A 26585-nucleotide genomic window follows, 5' to 3' on the forward strand; every position below is an offset into this window, starting at 1 on the left:
CCCACAAACCATATTTTCTAATCACATCTAAGATAAAACTAGGAACTTCTAAATTAGATGCACAAAAAATACAAGAAGAGGGTGTAGTGGGCCCCCTAATCCCTAACTTCAGAGTCAACATCAGTGCACTGTCCCATCTCACCTTTACAGACACTTGGGGATCCATAGTTCTCAATGTACTGACCAGCAGAAGAAACTACATTTCTGCAGAAACCCATTCAAGAAGACATGGCCAACCCCAGAGTGGCTGTTAATGAGAACCTTCAAAGAAGACCCACCCTCTTTGGATGTGGTCCGTGCCTGAGTTGCAAACCCAGTAACTGGCTATCTGTCCCTTCTTCATCATCACAACCCCAAATGACCCACTGGCAAGGGCTGCTGTGAGGGAAGGACTCTTCCCTTCATCACTACTGCTGTTTCCAATTACAGAGCTGGCAGAACTGTGCTACCCAGGCTCTGCCCATGCCTTTCCTCTCTCCCTTTTACACCTGACAGTGGCAGAATTTCCATTATTGGACAGAAGAAACTATTGGGTTAAAAACTCTAGAAATCAGTATCTCTCCAACATCAGCATTACTTTAGCAATTAACTTGGAGATGTAGTTACCGGGCCAATAGATCATGTTGTGTTTTCCCTGTTCTTGGCCCTGTCTCCAGGAGAAAAGGGCAGCAAGTTTCAGGGGCTGATTCTTTGTTTTTCCCTCTAATGAGACAATTTTTAGGAAGCCAGTAAGTTGAATTTCCTCTAATTTTTGAAAAAGGTACAAATTGACCACCACGTCACGTGATCAATAGCTTAAGATCTGTCTGATTATATCACCAATCTAACATACACACACATTAAATGTAAATAAAGCATCACCATCAGGCAGGGTGATGAGAAGTTTATGCAAATGTCTGTAAACTGTTGTGAAAATGGAGTCTTCTAAGTTGGGGCCGCTCTGGGGCCAGGAGGGCGTATAGCTTTACACTCCTGGGTACAGGTCCAACCATCTCAGACAACAAGAGCCAACTCCAGGGCTCTGGCATCAACTGGACTGGAAGGGAGGCAGCCCTTCAACGTGCTTCAGGCCCTCCACCCCCTTCGTATGATGAAATCGGAACTACTTGGGATTCAAGATTCAGAGAGGAAGTTAGCCATAGGGACATCAATACCTCCGCCCCTCATTCTGCTCTCTGAGAAGGAAGGTGCTGAAGAGGCCCCTGAGAGGTGACACTGTGATGTGCTATGGAGACAGTGACTGCATGGGAGCTTTCCAATGTGGGAGCATGTTTAAGGATAAGCTGCTGGGGCCAGGAGCAGTGGCTCATGCCTGTAATCCCAGCATTTTGGGAGACGAAGGCAAGAGGATCACTTGACTCCAGGAGTTCAAGATCAGCCTGGGCAACACAGTGAGATCTCATCTCTATAAAAAATACAAAAATTAGCCAGGCATGGTGGTGCACTCCTATAGTCCCAGTTACTCAGGAGGCTGAAGTAGGGGGATCGGTTAATCCCAGAGGTTGAGGCTGCAGTGAGCTATGATTGTGCCACTGCCCTCCAACCTGGGTGACAGAGTGAGACCCTGCCTCAAAAAAAAAAAAAAAAAAAAAAAAAAAAAGCTGCCAGGCTCCCCACAGGGGACTCCTCTGAGGTAAAAGGTACTAGTGCTGCGACTGCTCTCAGCACAGACTGGTATCACCAGATGGCTGTTGTAACAGAAAATACACTGAAGGAACTGGGTGGAACACATGAGCAGTGAAATAACTTCGGGGTAGGGCCACTTGGAGAAGCTATATGGGGTGCCATTTGTGGGGGGTCCAGGCAACATAAGAACTTCACAGATCAGCAACATTCAACAGAAACATTATGTGAGCCACATATGTAATTTGTTTTTCTAGTAAACCCACATGAAATTTTCCTATTTTATTTGACCCGATGTATCAAACATTATCTTTTCAACATTTAAAAAGTCATTCAAATATTTTGTACATTTCAAGTGCTCAACAGTACCATGTGGCTAGTAGGCAGAACTAGAAACTATGGTCAGTGTGGTGATGCGGGTGCAGATAAAGGCAACAGGAAGGACCCAAAGGTTCATTCTTCTTGGATTAACCCTTATCACTCCCCCCTGGTGCCCAATACATCCCATTGGCCACAAGCTTCTGATGCTGGCACATAGTTCTGGTTTCTACCCCTTTCTCCTCCACAAGTGAGGAAGGCAGGTGGTGAAGCAAGCTCCAAGCTGAGATGCTGACAATACTTCAGGATGCTCATCACAAACTACAGAAAATGCCAGCACTGGACACTCAGTTTTTTTGTTTTGTTTTGTTTTTGAGATGGAGTCTTGCTCTGTTGCCCAGGCTGGAGTGCAGTGGCACGATCTTTGCTCACTGCAACCTCCCCCTCCCAGGTTCAAGCAATTATCTGCCTCAGCCTCCCATGTAGCTGGGATTACAGAAGCCCACCATCACACCCCGCTAATTTTTGTATTTTTAATAGAGATGGCGTTTCACGATCTTGGCCAGGCTGGTCTTGAACTCCCGACCTCGTGGATCCACCTGTCTCGGCCTCCCAAAGTGCTGGGACAATAGACGTGAGACACTGTGCCTGGCCTGGACACTCAGATCTTTTTAAGCCACTGTGCAGCCAACTGTGGAAACACTGACAAGAGAGTTTTAAATTAAAATTCACTTGCGGCAGCAAGCGTTAATCCCTGGGGTGCTGGGGGCTTCTGATTTAGGGGACTTGGGCTGTGGCCTGGGTATCAGTTCTGTAAGCTCTCCAGGTGGTTCTAATGTCCAGCCATGAGAGGAACAGCCTCAGAGAGCCCTGATGGCCAGTGTGGTTCAACCTGGGTTAGTTAGGGATGTCAGGATTCAGACTCTGCATGATAGGCAGGACCCCAGGTGATTTATATACTCAATTCTGAGGGTCCCCATTCCAGAGTATTTCCTCAGTTTATTTTAACCTTGATCCTTTAGCTCTGAATACCAGGAAAAGCATTAAGTAACAGTAATAGCCAACTCTTGGCATGGACCTCTCATCAAATCCATTCTCCCCTCTGCAATGGGCATAGAAGTCACCCTTATACTGAGGGAGGCTATGACTTGCCCAGGATGGAAGAACTAGACACAGGTAGCCTAACAGCAGAGCCACAACTCTTAGCCACTGTCTATGTGTGTGCATGAAAGAATTTCCTGGCAGACTTAGTACTGAGTCCAGAGAGAAGGAAAAAAATGAAACAAAACACAAGGATGAGAGGAACAGAGGGAGAGAGGGAAGAAGAGTGGCCACCACTCAGCAGCCCTGACACTGAGCTGTGCAGGAAGCCACCCCTGACTTGCGGCCTGTCCCTCAGGGTTGAAGTGACTCTCCTACCATCTGTAATAAACTCCTAGTGGGATCTGAAAGCAGAGTTTACTTCCCCTGTCTATGGCTGATCTCAAAACCATTGGTTTCTATCTATAAAATGGCAACAATAGCCACAAAAGTCCTCCTTCCCTTACAATTTTTAAAAAGACAGACGAGTTCATGTTTGTAATCCCAGCACTTCGAGAGGCCAAGGTAGGAGGATGACTTGAGCCCAGGCATTTGAGACCAGCCTGAGGAACACAGCAAGACCTCATCTCTACTATAAAAAATAAAAAAAAAATTAGCTGGGCATGGTGGTGTGTACCAGTAGTCCCAGATACAAGAGGTTGGGGTGGGAGGATGGTTTGAGACTGGGAGGTCAAGGCTGCAGTGAGCCAAACTGTGTCACTGCATTCTAGCCTGGGTGACAGTAACTCTGTCCCAGAGAAAAAATAAAATAAAAAGATAGGACAAAGAAAAAAAATAAAACTAGTCTCAAAGCCATCCTGCCAATACAAGTTCTTAAAAAGTCCACTAGATTTTTCCAGAAACTGTTCTTACCTCCAGCCGACGGATGATCTCCCGCAGAGGAAGTGCTGATTCCTGTCCCCCGATGAAAGTGGTGGTGGGCAAGTGGAAGACCTTGTCGAGGTCAGACTCGTCCAGGCCATAGAACCCTGCAGGGCGATGTGGGCAGGACAAGCCAGATGAGGAGGGACGGGGCACGGCCATGCAGGGACCACAGTTTATGGAAAGGGGAAGGAACTCCCCAGGGGAGCAAAAAGAGAAGAAAAAGAAAAAAATCATATAAAAAGCCCCTGATATATGTGAAATAAGTAATATTTTACAGCCAGAAACACAAACTTTAGCAATAAATAGAAGCTGAGGCTATTAGAGTATGACAGGTAAGTTACAATAAAATTCATATTATGCATATGTTAGTTAAGTACACCAATTATTCATAATTTAGAGACAAATTTATTTCAAGGTCCCAAAGATAACCAATTTTGGGGGTGGGAAGAGAGGTCCATGAAAAGGCACTGGGTAAGTCAATCAAAAATCAATACAATAGTTAAGGAGGAATTAAAGTAGAAAATGAAGAACTGATATAGAAGAACAGATCATATGACAATAATATATGTTTGTGGTGAATGTCAAAAAGTGGGGGGAGGGGGACTAAGAAGTGAGGGAGAAACAGTCACCAGAAGTCAACTTGTCTGTTGGAGCTCCAGGCAAGGGTGCACCACAGGGCAGCAAAGCAGCGTGCAAACAGCCCCCGGCCTTGGATTAAGGACCGTCGTCTTCTCCTGAAATTCCTGAACTATGTGTTCTGAGCCCATTCTGTAGGCAATACTCAGCAGTCACAGTTATAACCCTCCCTTCTCCCGACTCCAATCACTCAGCGGGAACCAACTGAGTCAGCACTAATATTCACTGCAGCACTGTGGGGGAAGACACCACCTCACCTGAAAGTGCATCTCAGTCTGAGAAAGAATAATACTGGAAGAGCTCTTTCTTTGGCATTATATGCTTGTTTTATCTTGCTGTATCAAAGAGGAAGACTGTCAAATGACACCATACATTCTTTCATCCAGTTTGGCATCTCTCCTGACATAATATATCAGCTAGAGTACGGCAAAAAGCACAGTTCAAGAATCACTAGCGTTTGAGTACCTTACATCAGCATTTTCTCAGGCTCCAGGAATGCACAGTGAACTGGTATTCTGCAAAGTCTCCAACATCTGACTAGACCTGATGAAATATTCTCATTGTTTCCTGGCCAAATTAAGACTAAAAGGAGCCATAAGTGTCCAGCACGGGATTAACGGTGGTAGTTTGCAAACACAATTGTGTATTTTGATCTCCTTGGAGATTTATAAAAAGGCTTGTTTCTAGGCTCCAACCCTGGTACTGAACCAGTGAGTCTCAGGGTGGGCCCCCGAATCTCCCAAGGTGATTCTGATTCAAGCATGGTTTGGGAACTATAGCCTTTATTTATCTAATGCTTTAGGAGAGGTTTTTTTTGTTTGTTTTGTTTTGTTTTTTAAGTCTTAAAAGCAAACTCTACATTTTCCAAGCCCTGTTTGTTTTATTAAAACAAAGAAAATCTGGCTTTTTTTTTTTTTTTTTTTAACCTGGAGGGTGGTGATGGTAGTAGTGGCTTAGTTAAGCCTGACCACCCATTCCCTCCTGTTAGTCTGTCAACACTGAGGGCACAGCAACCACTTGGGCCTAGGTGAAGCACGTGGCTCTTGCCATTTATGGCCTGGCTTTTGGGCAATTGCCCTATAGTATTTATGGAGGAAAAACAGAATCATCTTTGAGAAATTTTTCCTGACTAAAAAACTCAGGCCAGGTGCAGCTGATTGGGTACCACAATAACAGTGTACATTTTGTTGGGAAATATTTTGATTGTGAAACTAATCGGTCCAGTGTATGCCCCCAGATAAGGGCTGTGTATTGGTTGCAATCTTTCAGCATGAAGACCCTGTGAAGTAGGGGCCTACAGACATCCCTTGACCTCACCATGTGATGGTCTTTCACTTCTACCATCCTGAGTTCATAGTTCTTGGGCTATTCTGCTGAGCCTCAGAACTGCTGGTACACTTTTAGTTCTTTAGCTATTTGAGAAACTAAATCTACATATGAGTGCTTTGTGAAAGCGGAGTACACATATTCTTCCCTATTCCCCCAATAAGTACAACTAAAAATTCTAGACATTATATGCAAAACAATTGTAAGACAACTCTGAAAGGTGGAGAGAATAAGGCACACCAGCTAGGGAGGTCTCAAGGCAAAACACACCAGGGAGTTCCCTGGAATTTCTTTTTTGCTTCAAATACCGCAGACTTGGAGCAGAAGAACCAGCAACCCCAAAACTTTAAGAGGTGTGTTTGAGAACAAAAGCCCGACAAAAGCTGCTCTCTACCAAAAGACCAGGAAAGAGGTAGCCTATCAAGACAAAAAACTTTCAGACAAAAATTGCTCTACTACAGCCAAATACCAGAGAAAACACTGTGACCCCACCCTCACCAGGCTGTAATGGGCCCTAGCACCCAACCCCATCACAGAGGTTTCAGCGAAGGCCCAAGAGGGAATCCAAAATGTCCTCCTCTCTGGGAGGTAATGCATCAGCCCCTTCCCCTAATCCCAGTAACGGTGGATACTTGAGTGGGAGAAGGACTTCCACCTCTGCTGGCAATAACAAGGTGGTGCCCTCCCCTTCCCCCACCACAGTGGGGAACAGTGTCTACAAAAGGTCTGCTATAACAGAAGATTTAAATAAGATCCTGACTCTCACGATACCCAAAATGTCCTGGTTTCAATAAACTATAATTCATAACAAGACCCAGGAATATCTCATAGTGAATGAGAAAAGACAATCAACAGACATCAACACCATGATGACCAATATGTTAGAATCGCCTAAGATTTGAACAGAGTCATCATCAAACAATTTCTTTTTTCTTTTTTTTTTTGAGACAGGGTCTCACTCTGTCGCATAGGCTGGAGTGCAGTGGTTTGATCACTGCTCACTGCAGCCTTAACCTCCAGGGCTCAGGTGATCCTCCAACCTCAGCCTCTTGAGTAGCTGGGACTACAGGCACACGACACCACGCCCAGCTAGTTTTTGTAATTTTTTTTTGAGATAGCGTCTTGCTCTGTTGCCCAGGCTGGAGTGCCATGGCACCATCTCAGCTCACTGCAACTTCCGCCTCCAGGGTTTGAGCAATTCTCCTGCATCAGCCTCCTGAGTAGAGCAGCTGGGACTACAGGCGTGCACCACCACACCCGGCTAATTTTTGTATTTTTAGTAGCGACGGGGTTTCGCCATGTTGGCCAAGCTGGTCTAGACCCCCTGATCTCAAATGATCTGCCCGCCTCAGTCTCTCAAAGTGCTGGGATTAAAGGCGTGAGCCACAGCACCCGGCCTAGTTTTTGTATTTTTAATAGAGATGGAGTTTTGCCATTGTTGGCCGGGCTGGTCTCGAACTCCTGAGACAAGCAATCTGCCTGCCTTGGTCTCCCAAAGTGCTTACAGGCATAAGCCACTGCACCTGGCCCAAACAATTTCAATGAGCAATTAAAAACACGATAGAGACAAATTTTTAAAAGTGAGTTACAAATTACAATGTCTCAGCCAAAAACTGAAGATGCAAAGAAGTACCAAATAGAAATTTTTTAAAAAATCAAAAAACATTCAATGGATAGGCTCAATGGCAGAATGGAGGGGCAGAGAATCAGTATATTTGAAGACGGAACAACAGAAATTAACCAATCTGAAGAACAGAAAGAAAATAAAAAAATGAACAGAGCCTCAGGAGACATGTGACAGTATAATCAAAGATTTCACATATATATAAATGGATAAAATCAAAGAAGCAGAGAATAAAGAGGGTGGCTGAAAAGGTACTTAGCTAAAAAATTCCCAAATATGGTAAAAGACGAAACCCACAGATTCAAGAAGCTGAGTGAATCCACAGGATATTCTCAAAGAAATCCATGCCAAAACACATGATGATTAAACTTCTGAAAAACAAAATCAAAGAAAAAATCTTAAAAGCAGTTGTTGTAAAGTGACACTTTACCTACATGGAAAACAATTCAAATGACAGGAGTTCTCATCAGAAACCATGGAGGGTAGAAAGAAGTGCTACAGGCAGGGCACAGTGGCTCATGCCGGTAATCCCAGCACTTTGGGAGGCCGAGGTGGGGCAGATCACGAGATCAGGAGTTCGAGACCAGCCTGACCAACATGGTGAAACCCCGTCTCTACTAAAAATACAAAAATTAGCCAGGCGTGGTGGTGCGTGCCTGTAATCCCAGCTACTCAGGAGGCTGAAGCAGGAGAATCGCTTGAACCCGGGAGGTGGAGGTTGCAGTGAGCAGAGATCACACCATTGCACTCCAACCTGGGCAACAGAGTGAGACTCCGTCTCAAAAAAAAAAAAAAAAAAAAAAAGAAAAGAAAAGAAAAGAAGTGGCACAACACTTTGCAGGAGCTGAAAGAAAAGGGAAAAAGGATGATGTCTAACCAGAATCTTATATCCACCAAAAATGTCCTGTAGGAATCAAGGGGAAATAGAGGTTCCCAGGCAAAGGAAAACTAAGTTTGTCACCAGCAGACCTGCCCTAAAAAACTGGCCAAAGGAAGTATTTTAAACAGAAAGGAAACAATAAAAGAAGGAATCTTAGAACACCAAGATGGAAGAAAGAACACAAAAAGCAAAAATCTGGGTAAATACATCAGAGTCTCCTCCTCTTGGGTCTTCTAAATTATGTTTGATGGTTGGAGCAAACTTATAACTCTGTCTGATGAAGTTCTAAATGTATGTAGAGAAAATATCTAAGATAATTATATTATAAATGCAGGACGGTAAAGAGATATGAAAGGAGGTAAGGTTTCCATACTTAATATGTACTGAAAAGTTATGACACTAGTAGATGATAAGTTATGTCTATATAAAGTAGTAATACCTAAAACGACTACTACAAATGCTATATAAAAGGATACACTCAAAAACACGCCAGGCGTGGTGGCTCACACCTGTAATCCCAGCACTTTGGGAGGCCAAGGCAGGTAGATCATGAGGTCAGTTCAAGACCAGCCTGGCCAACATGGTGAAACCCCGCCTCTACTAAAAATACAAAAAAATTATCTGGGTGTGGTGGCAGGCACCTATAATCCCAGCTACTCAGGAGACTGAGGCAGAAGAATCGCTTGAAATGGGAAGGCAGAGGTTGCAGTGAGCCATGACCACGCCCCTGCACCACTCTAGCCTGGGTGAAAGAGCGAAACTCCATCTCAAAAAAAAAAAAAAAAAACAAACAAAAAAACCCACAAACTATACATAATTAAAAAAAATTTTTTAAATGTGGGTTTAAAAATCCACAGCACAGGAAAATGAAAGCAAAGCAATGAAAAGCAGAACAAAAAATAAATAATAAAATGGCAGACTTGAGCCCTAACATACCAATAATTACATTAAATATAAATGACCTAAATATATTAAATAGAAGACAGAGATTATGAGAAGAGTGGAAAAATATAAAACAAAACCCACCTATATGCTTATCCACAAGAAACTCACTTCAAATGTGATACAGACAAGTTGAAGTAAAGGGAGGAAAAAATGTATCATGTAAACATTAATCAAATGTAAGTAGGAGTGGCTTATATTAATGAGATGAAGTGACTTCAGAGCAAAGAAAATTACTGGAGACAAAAAGGGACATTCCATCATGGTAAGAGGGTCAATCTACTGAGAAGATACAGCAATCTGAAATGTGTATACACCAAAGAACAGGGCTGCAAAACAAGTGACCCCAAATCTGATAGGACTAAAAGGAGAAAGAGACAAACCCACATTTATAGCTGAAGACTTTAATACCCCTCTCTCAATAACTGACTAAAAAACTAGACAAAAATTCAGCAAAAATACAGAACTCAACAGCCATTAACTAACAGGATCTAACAGACGTGTGTGTGTGTGCGTGCGCGTGTGTGTGTAGTTTACAGATAGGATCACCCAGGCCAGAGTATAGTGGTGCAATCATAGATCACTGCAGCCTTAAACTTCTGGGCTCAAATGATCCTACCACCTTAGCCTCCTGAGTGGCTAGGACTATAGGCATGCGCAATCATGCTCGGCTAATTTTGTTGTTGGTGGTGGTGGAAATAGGGGTCTCGCTATGTTGCCAGGCAACAAATTCCTGGCTTCAAGTGATCCTCCCATCTCAGTCTCTCAAAGTCCTGGGTTTATAGGCATGAACCACCATGCCTGGCTCTAGCAGACATTTAGAGAATACTCCACCCAACAATAGCATTTCAACAGTAGCATTCTTTTCAAGCACTCATGAAACATATGCCAAGACAGACAATATGGTGGGCCATTTTTTAAAAACCCAACACATTTAGCACAATTCAAATCATATAGGGTGCATTCTCCAACCACAGTGAAATCAAACTAGAAAGCGATAATAAGAAAGGTAACAAGAAATCTCCAAACACTTGGAAACTAAATAACACCCTTCTAAATAATCCAAAGGCCAAAGACAAAATATCAAGGGGTATACAAAGAATACAATAATGACCAGCCTGGGCAATACAGTGAGATTTCATCTCTATAAAAAATTTTAAAAATAGCCAGGCATGGTGGCATATACCTGTAGCCTCAGCTACTTGGGAGGCTGAGGTGGGAGGATAACTTAAGCCCAGGAATTAGAGGCTGCAGTGAGCTGTGATCATGCCACTGCACTACAGCCTGAATGACAGAGCAAGAAGACCTTGCCTCAAAAACAACTGAAAGAAAATGAAAATATAACATATCAAACTTTGTAAGACAGCTAAACCAGTACTGAGAGAAACATTTATAGTAGCAAATACATCAGAAAAGAGGGACAGTCTCTAATCAATAATCTAAGTTCCCATTCCTAGAAAAGAGGGAAAAACAACAAACAAGCCAAAAGCCAATAAGCAGAAGTAAGGAAATAATAAAGAGCAGAAATCAATGAAATTGAAAACAGCAAAACAACAGAAAAAAACCAATGAAACAAGTAACTGGTTCTTTGAAAAGATTAGTAACATCGACAAATCTCTTACAAGACTGACAAATAAAAAGAGGACACAAATGACCAATATCAGGAATGAAACGGGATATCGATACAGATCCTTCAAATATCAAGAAGATTCTGTTCCTTTTCTTGAAGTTGAAAAAGAAATTTAAAAAATGACTATCAAAAATAAGGGAATACTATAAATAACACTACACACATTTGACAACTTAGATGAAATAAACCACTTCTAGAAGAACACAAACTACCATTACTCACCCAATATGAAACAGATAATTAGAAAAGCCCTATGGCTAATGGCTAATAAGGAAATCTAATTAATAAATAAAAACCTTGTGAAAAACTAACCTCTAAGCCCAAATGATTTTGCTGGAAAATTCTATAAAGTATTTGAAGAAGAGTTAACACCAATTCTATTCAATGTCTTTCAATGAATAGGAGAAACACTTCTCAATTCATTTTATGAAGCCAGAATTACCCTGATACCAAAAGCAAAGATAGCACAAAAAAAGAAAATGACCAATATCCCTCATCAATATGGATGCAAAATATATAAAGAGACAGATACAAAGACATATAAAAAGAACTATATACCATGATCAAATGGTGTTTATTCCACTAATCCAAGGCTGGTTGAATAATCAAAAATCAATCAATACAATCCACTACATTAGCATTAAATCATCTACATTAAAGAATAAAAATCGGCCGGGTGTGGTGGCTCATGCCTGTAATCCCAGAACTTTGGGAGGGTGAGGTGGGCAGATCACCTGAGGTCGGGAGTTCTAGACCAGCCTAGCCAACATGGTGAAACCCCACCTCTACTAAAAGTACAAAAATTAGCAGGGCGTGGTGGTGCACACTGGTAGCCCCCACCACTTGGGAGCCTGAGGTGGGAGAACTGCTTGAACCTGGGAGGTGGAGGGTGCAGTGAGCTGAGATTGCACCACTGCACTCCAGACTGGGTGACAGAGCAAGAATCAGTCTCAAAAAAAAAAAATAATAATAATAATAATAAATCACAAGATCATATCAATGCAGGAAAAACATCTGACAAAATTCAATATACATTCATAATTAAAACTCAGAAAAAATATGAATACAGAGGAACTTTCTCAGCTTGATAAAGAGTATTTACAAAAAATCTACAGTTAACATTATGCTTAATGATGAAAGACTAAATGCTTTTACCCTTGGATCAGGAACAGGGCATAAGGCTATCCACTCTTACCTCTCTTATTCAACACAGTGCTAAAAGTTGTAGCTACTGTAATAAGGCAAGAAAAGGAAATAAAAGGCACACAGATTGGGAAGGATGAAATAACTTCCTATTTTCAGATGACATGACTGTCTATATAGAAAATCCTAAGGAATCTACAAAAAAAAAAAAAAAAAGCCCTAGAATGAGTTCATCAGGATCTCAGAATGCAACATAAACGCTAAAATCAATTATATTTCTATATACTACCAATGAATATGTGGACACCAACATTAAAAAAGAAAATAATAGTTAAGTGTAAATATAACAAAACATATACACAATGTATATGATGAAAACTACAAAAAGCTGATTAAAAATTCAGTGATCCAAATAAATGAGGAGACATACCATGTTCACGGATTGGAAGACAACATGGTAAAAATGTATTTTCTCCCTAAATGGATCTATATATAGGTTTAAGCCAATTTCTATCAAAATGGCAGCAAGGTATATGTAGACATAGATATGCTTATCCTCAAATTTATATGGAGAAGGAAAAGGCCCTTGAATAGTCAAAACGATTTTGTAAATGAAAAATAAAGTTTAGTAGCTACAGTAATCAAGACACTGTGGTATCAAGGGAAAAACAGACACACAAACGAAAATAACTGAAAATCCAGATATAGACCCACACCAATAAGTCCAACTGATTTTTGGCAAAAGTACAAAAGCAATTCAATGAAGGAAAGACAGAGTTTTCAGCTAATGGTACCAGAACAACTGGACATCTACACACAAAAATATAAAATGAACAATAAAAGAATCTTGATCTAAATGCCTTACACAGAAATTTACTCAAAATGGATCATAGATTTACATGTAAAACACAAAACTACAAAACCTTTAGAAAAATGCATAGGAGAACATTTTGGGGATCTAGGGCTAAGGAAAGAGCTCTTAGACTTCATACCAAAAGCACAATCCATAAAAGGAAAATTAATAAACTGGATGTCATCAAGCTTAAAAACTTAGGGCATAGAAGCTGAGGAAGGAAACGAGGGGGAAAAAAGATTAAAAACTTCTGCTCTGCAAAAGATCCTATTAGCCAAAGAATGGAAACAATCCATTCCAATGAAGAGGTCCTTCAACAGGTGAATGGTTAAAAACAATCATAGTACATCCACACCATGGAATACTACTTAGCAATAAAAAGGAACAAAGTATTGATTCACACCAACAACCTGCATGAATCTCTAAGAAAATTATGCTGACTGAAAAATGCCAATCCCCAAAGGTTACATACTGTGATTCCACATTTATAACATTCCTGAAATGACAAAATTACAGAAATGGAGAATAAAATAGTGGTTGCCAGGGAATACAAGTAGTGGCTGGGATGGGAGGGAAGTAGATATGGTCATAAAAGGGCAACAGGAGGAATCCTCGTGGTGATGGATGTCTAGAGTCTTACTTTATCAATTTAGTGTAGTGGTGTGATGTTGTACTACAGCTTTTCAAGATGTTACCATTGGGGAAGCTGGCCAAAGGGCACAGAACTGTTATTTCTCACAAGTGCATATGAATCTACAATGATCTCAAAATAAAAAGTGTAATTAAAAAGTAGAGTTTCACAGATATTAGAAGAAGGAGAAAAAAGATAACTGCTTAGAGAAGCCAGAGTGTAAAGAAGAGACTGGCCACCAGGGTGGATGACAACAGGCTGATGATCCCCCAGCATTTCGACTCTGGATTCCTCAAATGTGTTTTGCCCAACCGAGGGTCACTAAGAGTTCTCGGTAAGTTTTTATTAATACTTCAGTTGGCCTTCAAACATAAAACATTTTGGAAATCTTGCCCAAAATGCCCAGGAAGAAGAATCTGGAAGAATCCAGAGTCCAGTCAAAGCCTCAGCACAAAATGTGGAAGACAGGACAAGCCACCATGCAGAGCTGAACATGGCTTCATGTGCCCAGCTGGCTACGGCAGCAGCTAAAGGTGAATTATGCTGAAGATGGAAGCTCACAGTGAAGCGATGAAGCACATGTGAAGATGAAAAGTGCTCTTTGAAACACACATGAACAGAAACAAAACAATACCATATAAGTAGCTCTACTTATTGGTTAATAACTAAATGAAGGGAAAAACACATTTCAGAACAATTAACAAACTTAAAAACACGCGACAGAAGTTGTGTCAACTTTCCCCATATTGCATGCTAGGAAAAGTTGCACATCCTATTCAAATGAAGTCCTCAACTCTGAAAAGGCGAAAGGCTCATTATTTTCATACCTCCTACTGTTAGCATTCGAAGTCGTTCCTTGAAAACTGCAAGATCTGAGAGGCAGAGTGGGGTATCATGGGTGAGCGCAGAAGGAAAAAGACAGGTGAGAGTTAGTTTAAAAAAGACCCAAACACCAAAACCCTACACCATTACCGCAGTAACAGGTAGCACAGACACCATCACAGGGACACACACACACACATCAAGGGAGAAGTGGGTGGGTTACACGGTCAGGGGGTCAATTTTGTTAAACATGGAAATGGTTCATAGAACAGCTGGAATAAGGTGAATCAGAAGGAGGGGAGGTTAGCACCCTGACAATGGAAAGCCATCAGGCAGCGTCGTTTGAGAGCTCCTCATCTCCTTAGCTTCAAGAAGTGGCGGATAACAGCACTTTCCCGGGAAGTCACTACTTTGAGATGAAAATTGAGGAAAAGAAAATGAAAAAGCCTGATTTTTAGAGTAGACATTTCTCAGCACTAGATTCAGGCGGCAGACTACTCTAAACCGTAAGATTTTGAAGAATTCTAAAGAATGGAAGGAGTCCTTGATCTCCCATCTCAAGAAGGCAAACTAGAAAAGAAGAGCTTGCTAGCTGAAAACAACCCAAGAGCCACAGCTACATCTCCACAGCTGTACATTTCCTTCTACCTGTAAACTTTTCATTGGATTTCTACTATACATAACAGCTTTCTGAGCCACTGGTGAAATCAAGACATTTATTTGGATACACAAAACATGCTTCTGACCCTTACTGTCTGGGCGTGTGGGCCTGGGGGATGGGGTCAGGAAGGTAGGCAGTAACACAGGCACACAGAGAGGCTGACGGTTGAGCACTCAGGGTGCTGTCACTGGGTATGTTCCCTGTACTGGGAGTGCAGAGAAAGGCCAGCGAGTGCTTCCTTTGAAGTCAGACTCAGACCCCAAGAAACAGGCCTGCTTCCTAGGGCTGTGACAGGGGCTGCAGCTCTCCAGTCCTGGGCAAGCCATACTGTCTCCTTCTCCCAGGGAACAACAACCACTGAAGAACTCAGAGCCAAGTGGCTCTTAAGACAACAGAATATCTAAAAGTCGATATTTTGCTTAAGGCAAGGATGAAGAATCTTAAATTTTCTCCTTCAATCTTCAAAACCAAGACATGAGACCATGTCAAGATGCCATAAGTGAGGTGTATGTTAGTCACCCTGGAGACTCCAGGTAAGGATCTACACAGGGGAGGGCCTCGAAAGGAACCTTAAATACCATATCCATTTTAAAAAATCTAAAGGCAATGTGGTAAAATGTTTACGTTCTTAGTACTGAGTAGGTGAATGCTCTTACTTTTATCTGTACTTTTTAATATTTTTAAAATAAAAGGCAAACAAAAGACACAAACCAAAGAAGAGGAGAGTGAAGAGAACAACAGAAGATATTCTGGTTGTCACAATTTACAGAAAGCACACAGATTTTCCAACACCTGAGTGCTTTGAAGCATTGTAAATTACTTCTTGAAGAGTGCAGGTGCTGTGAGGGAGGAGAGAGGGAGCGGATGGAGATTTGGCCACAGTACTTCCAAGTGAAGCACAGAGGCAGGAATGTGACGCTGGGAGCTAGGGGACTCAGTTTACCAGTTTCTGGGTATTTCCAAAGAATCTTCTCAAATGTCACGTCTGCTTGGCCAGCTTCATTCTCCTTGAGGGTGACCATATCGCCCATGGCTTCAACCACCCTGGTTATGTTCTTAGCTTGGCCCCGCCCTCCCGAGTCACTTAGGAAACCTCATCTCCAGCTCCTCGATTATCTGTGGCACACAGCACGCTGCACACAGCAATCAATGCTTACTAAATGAACTGCTCTATATCACTCTGAAATTACAAAAGCTAATTAAACATCAACTCTATTTTTAGCTTATTTTTCTCAGCCATCAAAGGAACAAACCGGAGAGCCCTGGAAGGTCAGGAGGATGTGTGGAAACTTTGTCATGACTCGCTGTGCTGTTAATGACAGCAGGTTGTCAGAGAAAGGCAAGAGCTAAGTAGTTGACATTTTGCCACATTTTTCAACTTTTAAATGGACTTTTTAACTATTTAACTCAAGTTCATTTCCTAAAATGGTATTAGCAATTTGTAAACATCAATGGTAAATGGGAGAGAAGTTTCACACTTTCTTCCCATTTATTTATACAATTGGTTTTTAATTCTCTTTTAATTATGTTTAAATCTCACATTGAAGTACATCTCACTGAGTGCGGTGGCTCATGCCTATAATCCCAGCACTCTGGGAGACCAAAGCAGGTGGATCACTTGAGCTTAGGAGTTTGAGACCAGGCTGGACAACATGGTGAAACACCATCTCTACTAAAAATACAAAAATTAGCCGGGCGTAGTGGCACATGCTTGTAATCCCAGTTATGTGGGAGGCTGAAGCAGGAGGATTGCTTGAACCTCGGAGGCAGAGGTTGCAGTGAGCTGAGATCCTGCCACTGCACTCCAGCCTGGGCAACAGAGCGAGACTCTGTCTCAAAAAAAAAAATAAAAATAAAAATAAAAAAAACAAATTTAATTAGGCCAGGCACAGTGGCTCACGCCTGTAATCCCAGCACTTTGTGAGGCCTAGGCAGGTGGATTACATGAGGTCAGGAGTTCGAGACCAGCCTGGCCAACATGGTGAAACCCTGTCTCTACTAAAAATACAAAAATTAGCCTGGCATGGTGGCGCACGCCTGTAGTCTCAGCTACTCAGGAGGCTGAGGCAGGAGAAATGGTTGAATCCGGGAGGAGAGGTTGCAGTGAGTCAAGATCGTGCCACTGCATTCCAGCCTGGGCTACAGAAAGAGACTGTCTCAAAAAACACAACAATAACAACAAAAAACCCAGTAAAGTACATCTCAATCATTTTTGTCACTGTGAAAAGTTATACTACAGAATTTATACCGAAACCACAGACAATGGCATTTTTAAGTGGGAAATTAATTCAAATGCTACACTTGAAAGATAAAATTGGGCCAGGCGCAGTGGCTCACCTCTGTAATCCCAACACTTTGGGAGTCTGAGACGGGCGACTCACTTGAGGCCAGGAGTTCAAGGCCAGCCTGACCATCACAGAGAAACCCCTTCTCTACTAAAAATACAAAAATTAGCCGGGCATGGTGGTGCACATCTGTAATCCTGGCTACTTGAGAGGCTGAGGCACAAGAATCACTTGAACCTGGGAGGTGGAGGTTGCCTGCACTCCAGCCTGGGCGACAGAAGACTGTCTCAAAAAACAAAAATAATAATAAAAAAAAACCAAACAACAGCAAGAAAAAACGGAGGGCAAGAATTTCTAATTAAGCAAGAGTTTCTAACTGTTTCTAATTAGGCAAATGAGTGGGCCTTACTGTCTAGACCTTTCCATTGATAATACCCTAGTTCTAGTGTTTTGCAATATGCACCCATATCTACCGTGGCACCCCAACTGATGACCCTTCTTCAAGAGCCAGTGGAAAAAGCCTCCCTAGGAGCCCTCCTACCAGAAGACGTTGGGCTGCCACTACCTCCCACTCTGACTGGATCCATTCAGGGATATTATAACGTGAGGTTGGTCCCTCATTCTCCAGATCTGCAAATTTGCTGTCAAGGAACCTCACTATGGAATGTGAGTGAAGAGAAATGTGTATTTAATACGTGTCAGCTGGGCGCGGTGGCTCACTGCTGTAATTCCAGCACTCTGAAAGGCCAAGGCAGGAGGGTTGCTTGAGCCCAGGAGTCTGAGATGAGCCTGGGCAACATAATAAGACCCTGTCTCTATTTTAAAAATAAAATAAAATAAAAAATAAAGTATCTCATGTTGGAACTCTCAACCCTCTTTCCCCAGGGAAATGATGTTTATAGTACAGTCTGGCACAAATTATGATGGGCATCTGGAGATTTACCTGGAAACTGGCCCCTAACTTTAACACTTCATTAAAAAGTTATCTCTGGCCAGGTGCGGTGGCTCACACATGTAATCCCGGCACTTTGGGAGGCTGAGGCGAGTGGATCACCTGAGGTCAGGAGTTCGAGACCAGCCTGGCCAATATGGTGAAACCCCGTCTCTACTAAAAATACAAAAAATTAGCTGGACATGGTGGTGGGCGCCTGTAATCCCAGCTACTTGGGAGGCTGAGGCAGGAGAACTGCTTGAACCCAGGAGGTGGAGATTGCAGTGAACTGAGGTCGTGCCATTGCACTCCAGCCTAAGCAACAAGAGTGAAACTCCATCTCAAAAAAAAAAAAGTTATCTCCGTTCCAGCCATCACCTGCACAATTATGGAACATAATCCACACATAATTGAGAAACTGTTCTAAAATTAATTTAAAAAATTGTTAATGAAAATAATTTACTAGGCTGGGCGCCGTGGCTCAGAGGAGTTTGAGAACAGCCTGGGCAACGTGGTGAAACTCTTGTCTCTATTTAAATTTTAAAAATTTAATTAGGCTGGGTGTGGTGGCTCATGCCTGTAATCCCAGCACTTTGGGAGGCCAAGGCAGGTGGATCACCTGAGGTCAGCAGTACGAGACCAGCCTGGCCAACATGGTGAAACACGGTCCCTACTAAAAATACAAAAATTAGCTAGACGTGGTGATGGGTGCCTGTAATCCCAGCTACTTGGGAGGTTGAGGCAGAAGAATCACTTGAACCCGGGAGGTGGAGGTTGCAGTGAGCCGAGATGGCGCCATTGCACTCCAGCCTGGGCAAAAGAGCGAAATTCTATCTCAAATAATAATAATAATAATAATAATAATAATAATAATAATAATAAACCACTGGCCCTACCATCTCAACAATATTTTTTTGTTGTATTCATAACAAGTTCTATCATGCTACACTTGAAAGATAAAACTGAGGGCAAGAGTGTGTCCATAACATCTGATGGTAAATCCTGACACTCCGGTGCTACTGAGGAGGTTCTGTGTCTGTACAGTCTCTCCTAACTGGCAAGAGTCTACTTGTTAATTATCTTTCCTTATTAGTTCAGGGACCAGGAGAATTTCTGAGAAGTGAAGACAGGTGCCCTAAGCCAGGATTTCCCAAACTTTTCAAAAATGGTCATAAAAGTTCAGCTCAGTGGAAACTATAGCATATATTCCGCTTTATTAAAAAACTCAGAGTGGACAGAATTCCCTGCTTGCACTGCAGACCAAACTGGCCAACCACCCAGGTGCTCAGCTGGCAGAGTGTTTTCAGGGCAGCATCATCAGTGCCCTTTGAGAATGAATGGCTTTGCCAACGGCTCCTGCCCTCCATCACTGCCCCCTACCTGGAGCTTTTCCAACAAAAGACAGAACAAGCTCTGACGGAAGCACCAAAGGCTATGTTCCAACATGGGTATGATCACTGCTGTGAGCCTGTTTCCCCAAGGAGAGAGAGAAACTGTGCCTGCATCCACAGGGAGGTGGGAAGGGCGGCTAAGCGGAGGCATGGCAAGAATCCTAGCTCTGGGGAAATAGTCATGTGACACAGGACACCACTACACAACAGTCCCTGACCCGTCTACACACTGGTCAGGTCACCAGGTTGCCATTCAGCCTATCCCCTTCTACTGCCTCATTCCTAAGCTGGCAAACAGTTCTCCTGGGCCCCAAACATCCCCCATAGAGAGTCCTCACTTCTTAGTTTGCAAATTCCTGCACTAGATGCTACACTGCTTCCTTATCATTTGGCTACAGGACAGTCTTCACCACTAACTCCTGTGTGTTCCTGGTCTTTTTGCTTGACCTCTCAGTTTCTGAATTTATCTTATTATCAGAGAGTTTGGCAGCTACTCGTCTCAAAAGATTGCTAGTAAGCCCACCTGGAGCATAGTTAAGGTCAAGGCACTACTTTAAGGAGTTTATTCAATTTTGAAACCACCTGAGGAGGTAGGTACCATCACCCCTGCCTTACCGATGAGGTGATGAGGCACAGAGAGGTTAAGCAACTAGCCCAAGGTCACACAGCTAGTAATAGTGGGCTGGGATTCAAATACAGGGAGTGTGGCTCCAGAGTCCAGGCTCTCTGAGGTTCAAATGAGATGACGGGTCTTGAAGTGTTCTACAAACTGTCTAGAGCGGTCACATCTGACCTGCTCTTTTCTTGAAGACCTGCATACATCAAGGGTGAGAGTTCGAGACCAATTTTCCTACAAATACAAATGTTTTAACAAGTTTACGCGGTTTCCATTTTTTGTACCTGAAGACTTTAGTGAGATTTTTAGGTCACACTATTTCAAATCCACAGGATTAAAATGCACCTTCCTCTTGAAACGTGGAGACTACTCCCTGACTCTCTCTCTCAGTGGTTCCAAAGAGCTCCTGGCCAGAGAGGTCAGAAGTTTTCCTCCTCAAAGGATTCCAGGAAGCTTTAGGGCCACTTCTGTATGTTTTAGTTTCTTGGTTTATAAAGTCCTCTTGTCCTCTCATCCTCACCATGATGTTGTTGCTGAATCTGGAACCACAAACCTCACAGAAATACTGAGGACACTATTCCAGAGTGAAATATATGGTAAGACCTTGTGATGGCCTGGGAAGAGATTCCCAGATTCTGGCCCTGCCTCAGCCACTAATGAGATGGGAAATTAGTGTGTATGTTGACAGTGCTTAGGGTTTCTCACCCTTAAAAGACTATGCTGGGTTGGGTTTACCAAGGTGTGGCCCCTCTTGATATTAGTCTGAAGGGGAAGAGAGGAGAGCTTTAGAGCTCCCCTGGTTATACTAACGTGCACAGTTGGGACAAAGAGCTGGGACAATGCAGGTTCTGGAAGGAGAGGGAGAGTCAGTCACTTCATCTGCTCCTCTCCTGTTCGAATGTTTTGCTGCTTGTAAAAAATGAGCATTCCAGCCAGGCACGGTGGCTCACACCTGTAATCTCAGCACTTTGGGAGGCTGAGGTGGGCAGATCGTGAGGTCAGGAGTTCAAGACCAGCCTGGCCGCCATGGTGAAACCCCGTTTCTACTAAAAATACAAAAATTAGCTGGGTGTGGTGGTGCGCACCTGTAGTCCCAGCTATTCAGGAGGCTGAGGCAGGAGAACTGCTTGAACCTGGGAGGCAGAGGTTGCAGTGAGCCGAGATTATGCCGCTGTACTCCAGCCTGGGTGACAGAGCAAGACCCCGTCTCAAAAAAAAAAAAAAAAGAAAATGAGCATTCCACAGCTCCCCTACCCTGCCTAAATGCAGAGGGAGGTTTTCCTCTGAAGAGGTGGCTTCCAGATGCAAGTCCCTGTGCTCTTCATCAGGGAGCAGCAAGTCTACCAGCTGGGGAGTTTGGCCTGCTCTGAGCACCTGAAGAGGATCTCACAGGTCTAGAAGTCTCTGGGGGCTGGAGAGGCACAGGGCAGACAGGCTGTGATGGGACTGGGGGTGCCAGCAGGGAGGATCGCTATACTAAGGGGTGAGCAGTAGGGAAGAGGCTCCAAGACCTCCTGGGACACTGCAAAGAGAGGCCCTCTTCTTGGGAGCACAAAGTTGTCACCACGGAATGAAAAAACAGGGTTCAACTCATGCCCAGTCTACCATCTGAACTGGCCTTAATCAATAAAATTCAAGAGGATTTCTCTAAACTCCCTTCCTAAATCCGCTAAAGGGCTGGTATAAAAAAAACAATTACAAACCATCAATGCCAATTCCAAAGTCAATGATGTTTGATGATTAATGCCTCATACCCTAGACATAACTTAGTAATGCCTATAAAGATATCTGGGCACTGCAGAGCCTTAGAGACTGTCTGTACCATTCCCCAAAAGTGGCTGTGAGGAGGCTAATTTCGTACCCATCCCAAGAGCAGTATTAGGCAGGTAAGTGATCATCAATTTCATCAGCATGCACAGTGCCTATTGTGAACACCCTGGCCATTTAAAAATTAGTCACATCATCATTTCTTTAGTACAGGTTAGCAGCACAGTGACGTAAAGCAGACTAACTCTGCAAAGCAACTGCAGGTGAGAGCCCAGCCACAACATCCACCTCACTTCATGAGGAGGAGAGGGTATAGGTGGGACTATCTTCTGGCAACCGTGACAGAACCCCAGTGTGCTCCACACATGCACCTCCCAAAGGCCCTGTCCTCCTGACGCTGTGGGAATGCCTTCCAAAGTTTCCTCAGTGTGATCACCAGCAATTACAAATCAGGAGACCCAAACTGCACAACTTGCTCTAGAATTCGTCCCCTAAGGGACATGGCCTCCAGTCAAGGGCAGGCCACACTGGGCTTCAGAAAAGGATGGCTGTGTCAGCAGTTCCTGAGCAAGGCCTCATGTATGTGCCTCACTGAAGGCAGTGCTGCACTGACATTTGAAAACCTGAAGCCAAATGAGCTATACTCTGAAGTGCTTCTGATCCACCTGCCCCAGGTGGACAAGCTTTTTCCCTGTGCCACAAACCTTTCTGTCCAAAATTTTATTTTCAAATTTTGAGACTTAAACAATCTGGCTGAAAAACTAAGATAAAAATAACTTGCCCAAAACACACTAAGGCTGCAATACCGATAAATTTCAAGTGATCAGAATGAAAGGAAACTTAAGAGCCTTTCCCTCCTGCCTGGACATCCTGGCTACCACAGGTAGTGGCACAGCGAGAGGAGCTCAAGCAACGCAGCTGACTGCTCTCAGACCCTCACCAAGTTTGTCTGTGGATGAGATAATGTCAGCGGGCACGGAGGAGTCCAGATCAGCATCCAAAATCCCCAGGGGGTCCAGCTGTGCTACATGGTGCCCTCGTATCTATGAGTGGGCAACGATGAGAGGGAAGGACACACACAAAAGGACAGAAGAAAAAAAAAGAGGGAAGGGGTAAAAAAAAAGTAAAATTACATTAAAATTAGCATTTACAGCTTAATTCTCACCCACGTTTGAAGAAACAGTTACTGGAGCATCATCAAAATTTACACAACTAATTCCGAGAGGATCAAGTTTTGCAATGTGGTGACCCCTGACCTGGAAGCAATAACACAAGCAAGTCATTAAGCAGATCCAGTGAGCTGTGGGGAGGGTTAAAAGAGTCATAGGTTATGCAAACCTTTTCCAAAGAGGAACACAGCACCAATAAACCCATACGACAAAATTAGTTTTTAAAAGTCTTGGAATAACTTATTTTAAAAGCACTATTGTGCATAAATGTACTTTTATAAAAAAGAGATAAACTCAGGTTATGATAAACTTGGGAGTCTGAAAGGATCTGTTTCTTGGGATCTTTATACAGTTTCCATGGATAAACAGAAATGAGATATGCTGGGCAATTCTTACTCCAATGTGAAGCCTGCCTCAGCTCAGAACATAAACATTTCCCTAAGGTGCTGGGTACAGTGGCACATGCCTGTAGTTCCAGCTACTTGGGAGGCTGAGGTAGGAGGCTCTCTTGAGCCTAGGAGTTTGAGGCCAACCTGGGCAACACAGTGAGATCCCATCTCAATTTAAAATAAATCAAATTTAAAGAAAAATTTTTCTAAGTAGGAAAATGAAGGCTTAAGTGTTGGCCTTAATTGGGGAGGAGTGCAGATAAGAGGTCATCTTACTAAGAGAAGGTTTGCCTTTATTATATATCCCTGCGAGGAGTGAGGGCTCTGGTCCTGCTGCTGATGAGTAGGTCAGCACACAGTAGTCAGAACAAAAAAACCCTGTTACACGACAGACTTAAAGCATCTGATTTGAACTATTTAAAAACCAAAAGGAGAAAGAAAATCCCTTCCAATTTAAGATTCTTTCACAATTTCTTGCTAGCAATTTGAGAAGGGAGCAGCTGCTGGTAAGTCACTGCAAGATCAGGCTGAAGTTGTTACTGAGGCCAACTGCGTGCAGGCAGTGATAAAGAAACACCACTGGGCCTCCTCCTTATGCGAATATCCACATGGATAGCACTTTAAAGCATACGGCATTTACAAAACTCCATGCATCTCTTTTCTAAGGCAGAATACACTTGCCCCAGGGAGACAGCCTTATTTGCCAGGCCATGGCATGAAGGGCCAGAGACCCAGGACCTCCCCTATGTTGCCCCATTACAACACCTGCATTACTGCCCTGCTGGCACAGGAAATGGCCCATGCCACCAGAAACCAAAGCATGAGAGAAAAGACATCCCAGGGACATGAGTCCCCTTGTTGCCACCAAAGCAGTTACACAAGAACAGGTGGCAGGGTCCTGGATGCCCATGGGAGCTTCCAGAAGGGAAGCACCAGGCTCACTTGTCTCTACCTGTTGTCCTTAGAACTATCACAGATGAAGTCTTAAGATCTGAACTGTAGGCTCTCCCCATGTATCAGGTGGACATCCTAGAAAAACTTTGGTTATTGTGCTCTGGGAAAGGACAGGGGGGAAAAACCTTGTCCTGCTCAACACTTGCCTAATGAGACTGGCCACTAACTGCAATACTTTCGGAGAGTTCCCCTGCCCCTCATCACTCTCTGTAGGCTCAGCTGTACCCTCAGCTGCCTCTCCCTGCTTCCATATCCCCAAACTCTATAGGTTTTCTTCTCTTATAGTATTCAGTTGTTAGCAACTGAGAAGGGGGCATCAACCACCCAAAAGCACCACCCCTCCCAGCCACTGCTCACTGGCAGATGGGCAGCACTTCTCCTTGATGCCCGGGTACTGACTTGTTTTCCTTGCCCACAAATATTTCTTGCCAAGTAAGGAAAAGAAATAACGAGCCCTTTTATAAGGCAGGCATTATTGGTGCCTGGAGATTTGCTCAAATAGGGCTAGCCTGGTTCCTTTTCTTGTGTATTTGTTTTTTAGCCTCCCAAAGCAGGGAGAAAGCACCTAGTATTTGAGGAGGTATAAGTAAAGTGACAACATACACTCAGAAAGGCCAATAGGGCCCATGAGGCAAGACCTAAGGAACACCGCACCCTTTCCCGTGTGCAGGTAAAGCGCCCGCCTTACCTGATATGCCCTGATGAGCGACTGCACTGCCAGGTGGTCCTCCACGAGCTTGTCCACGTTGGGCTGTGCTTCCACCAGGGACTGTGCATGGGCCACAGCAGCCAGGGAGCCTCGGCTCAGGGGAAGGGGACTCTGGTAGGCAGTGCCCGGTGGGGCTCCGGCATTCGTGTTGCGAAAAAAAATGTCCCATGACTAAAGACAAAGAAGGTACAGGGTTACCTCACTGCTCCCCTAAGTCCAGGATGCATCTGTGGCCACAGAGAACTGCTCTCTGCAGGCAAGGCAAGTCTACCATAGGCTGGCTGAGCCTGCTTCCTCCTGGACAGTGGGGTCTCTGTCTGTTCCCAAACGGTGGGTTTCTCTCAGCGTTCAGGCTCCCTGCTTTCCACAACTTTTGTCTTCGGGATGCACTTTCTGACCCCCACAGCTATAACACAGATGCCCTGTGGCCGCCTTCCATCAACACACATAACCCAAAGGCCCAGTGCCAACAGCTCTCCTCAGCTCCTATACACTAGGCCTGGGGACAGACTCAGGATGTAGGTCAACAGAGACACTTACTGTCTCAGCCTTCTCCCCAGGCCCCAGCACCTGGGAGGTGATCTCTTGACCTTCTGTCTATAGGTCTGCAAACTCTACCAGTTTTTCTGTGGGATGCCAGATGCTCACACCCCATCAAACACCTCCCTCAAGGCCCAGGGGCTCAGCACAGCCTGTGAAGAGCCCAGGGTCACGTTGCTCACGTCCTTTCACTTCCCTGGGAACAAAGTGGAACCTGATCCTTTGTAAGAGGCAGCACTAACCCCATACAGAAATAATCTCATTGCTACCTCAGGAGAAACTCTGGAGCTAAGAGCTCAAGGTGTGGGGTCAGAGATGGAAATTCAAATCTGATCTCTGTGTCAGGGATCAAAATTCAAATTCAAGAGGTAGGCTCTTAGTGAGTTACCTTTCTGTGCTGTTTTCTCATCTATGAGGAGAGAAATATACACATTCTTCATAGGTATGCTGTAAAGACTACCCTAGTTAAAGGCATTAGCACACAGTCTAATACTTCACAAGTACTTCACAAAGTCAGGTATTAGTATCAGTTTGAATTTCCTTAGAAAAACTATAAACGAATTTACTTATATTCCTACTATTTTTGGCTATTTCATGTCTGAATTATTTGATTTACAATTTGCAGATACTGTGAACTGTAATGGTTTATTCATCTCATACAAAGATGCAAGTTTTTAAAATATTTAAGAGATCAGACATATTAAGACTTCACAAAAGTTCATTGTAAAAAGAAAAGAAAAGCACAATTAAACATCAGTTTATTTATTTTATTTTAATTTT

At 43.4% G+C, this 26585-nt stretch overlaps 1 protein-coding gene across 9 annotated transcripts in view; it reads right to left on the reverse strand.

The window, feature by feature from the left end:
- The window catches only part of OGDH (oxoglutarate dehydrogenase), a 481925-nt gene that overhangs the window by 37925 nt on the left and 417415 nt on the right, over positions 1-26585 (reverse strand). For 3 of the 9 annotated variants that reach the window (XM_054558872.1, XM_054558871.2, XM_054558873.1), the window contains exons 3-6: positions 25245-25436; positions 23210-23300; positions 14399-14443; positions 3895-4010 (exon numbers count right to left, since the gene is read on the reverse strand). In XM_054558872.1, coding sequence (XP_054414847.1) covers positions 3895-4010; positions 14399-14443; positions 23210-23300; positions 25245-25436 — 444 coding nt within the window. 9 annotated transcript variants of the gene reach the window in all.

Source organism: Pongo abelii, chromosome 6 (genome assembly GCF_028885655.2).
Source record: "Pongo abelii isolate AG06213 chromosome 6, NHGRI_mPonAbe1-v2.0_pri, whole genome shotgun sequence".
Lineage (NCBI taxonomy): Eukaryota > Metazoa > Chordata > Mammalia > Primates > Hominidae > Pongo > Pongo abelii.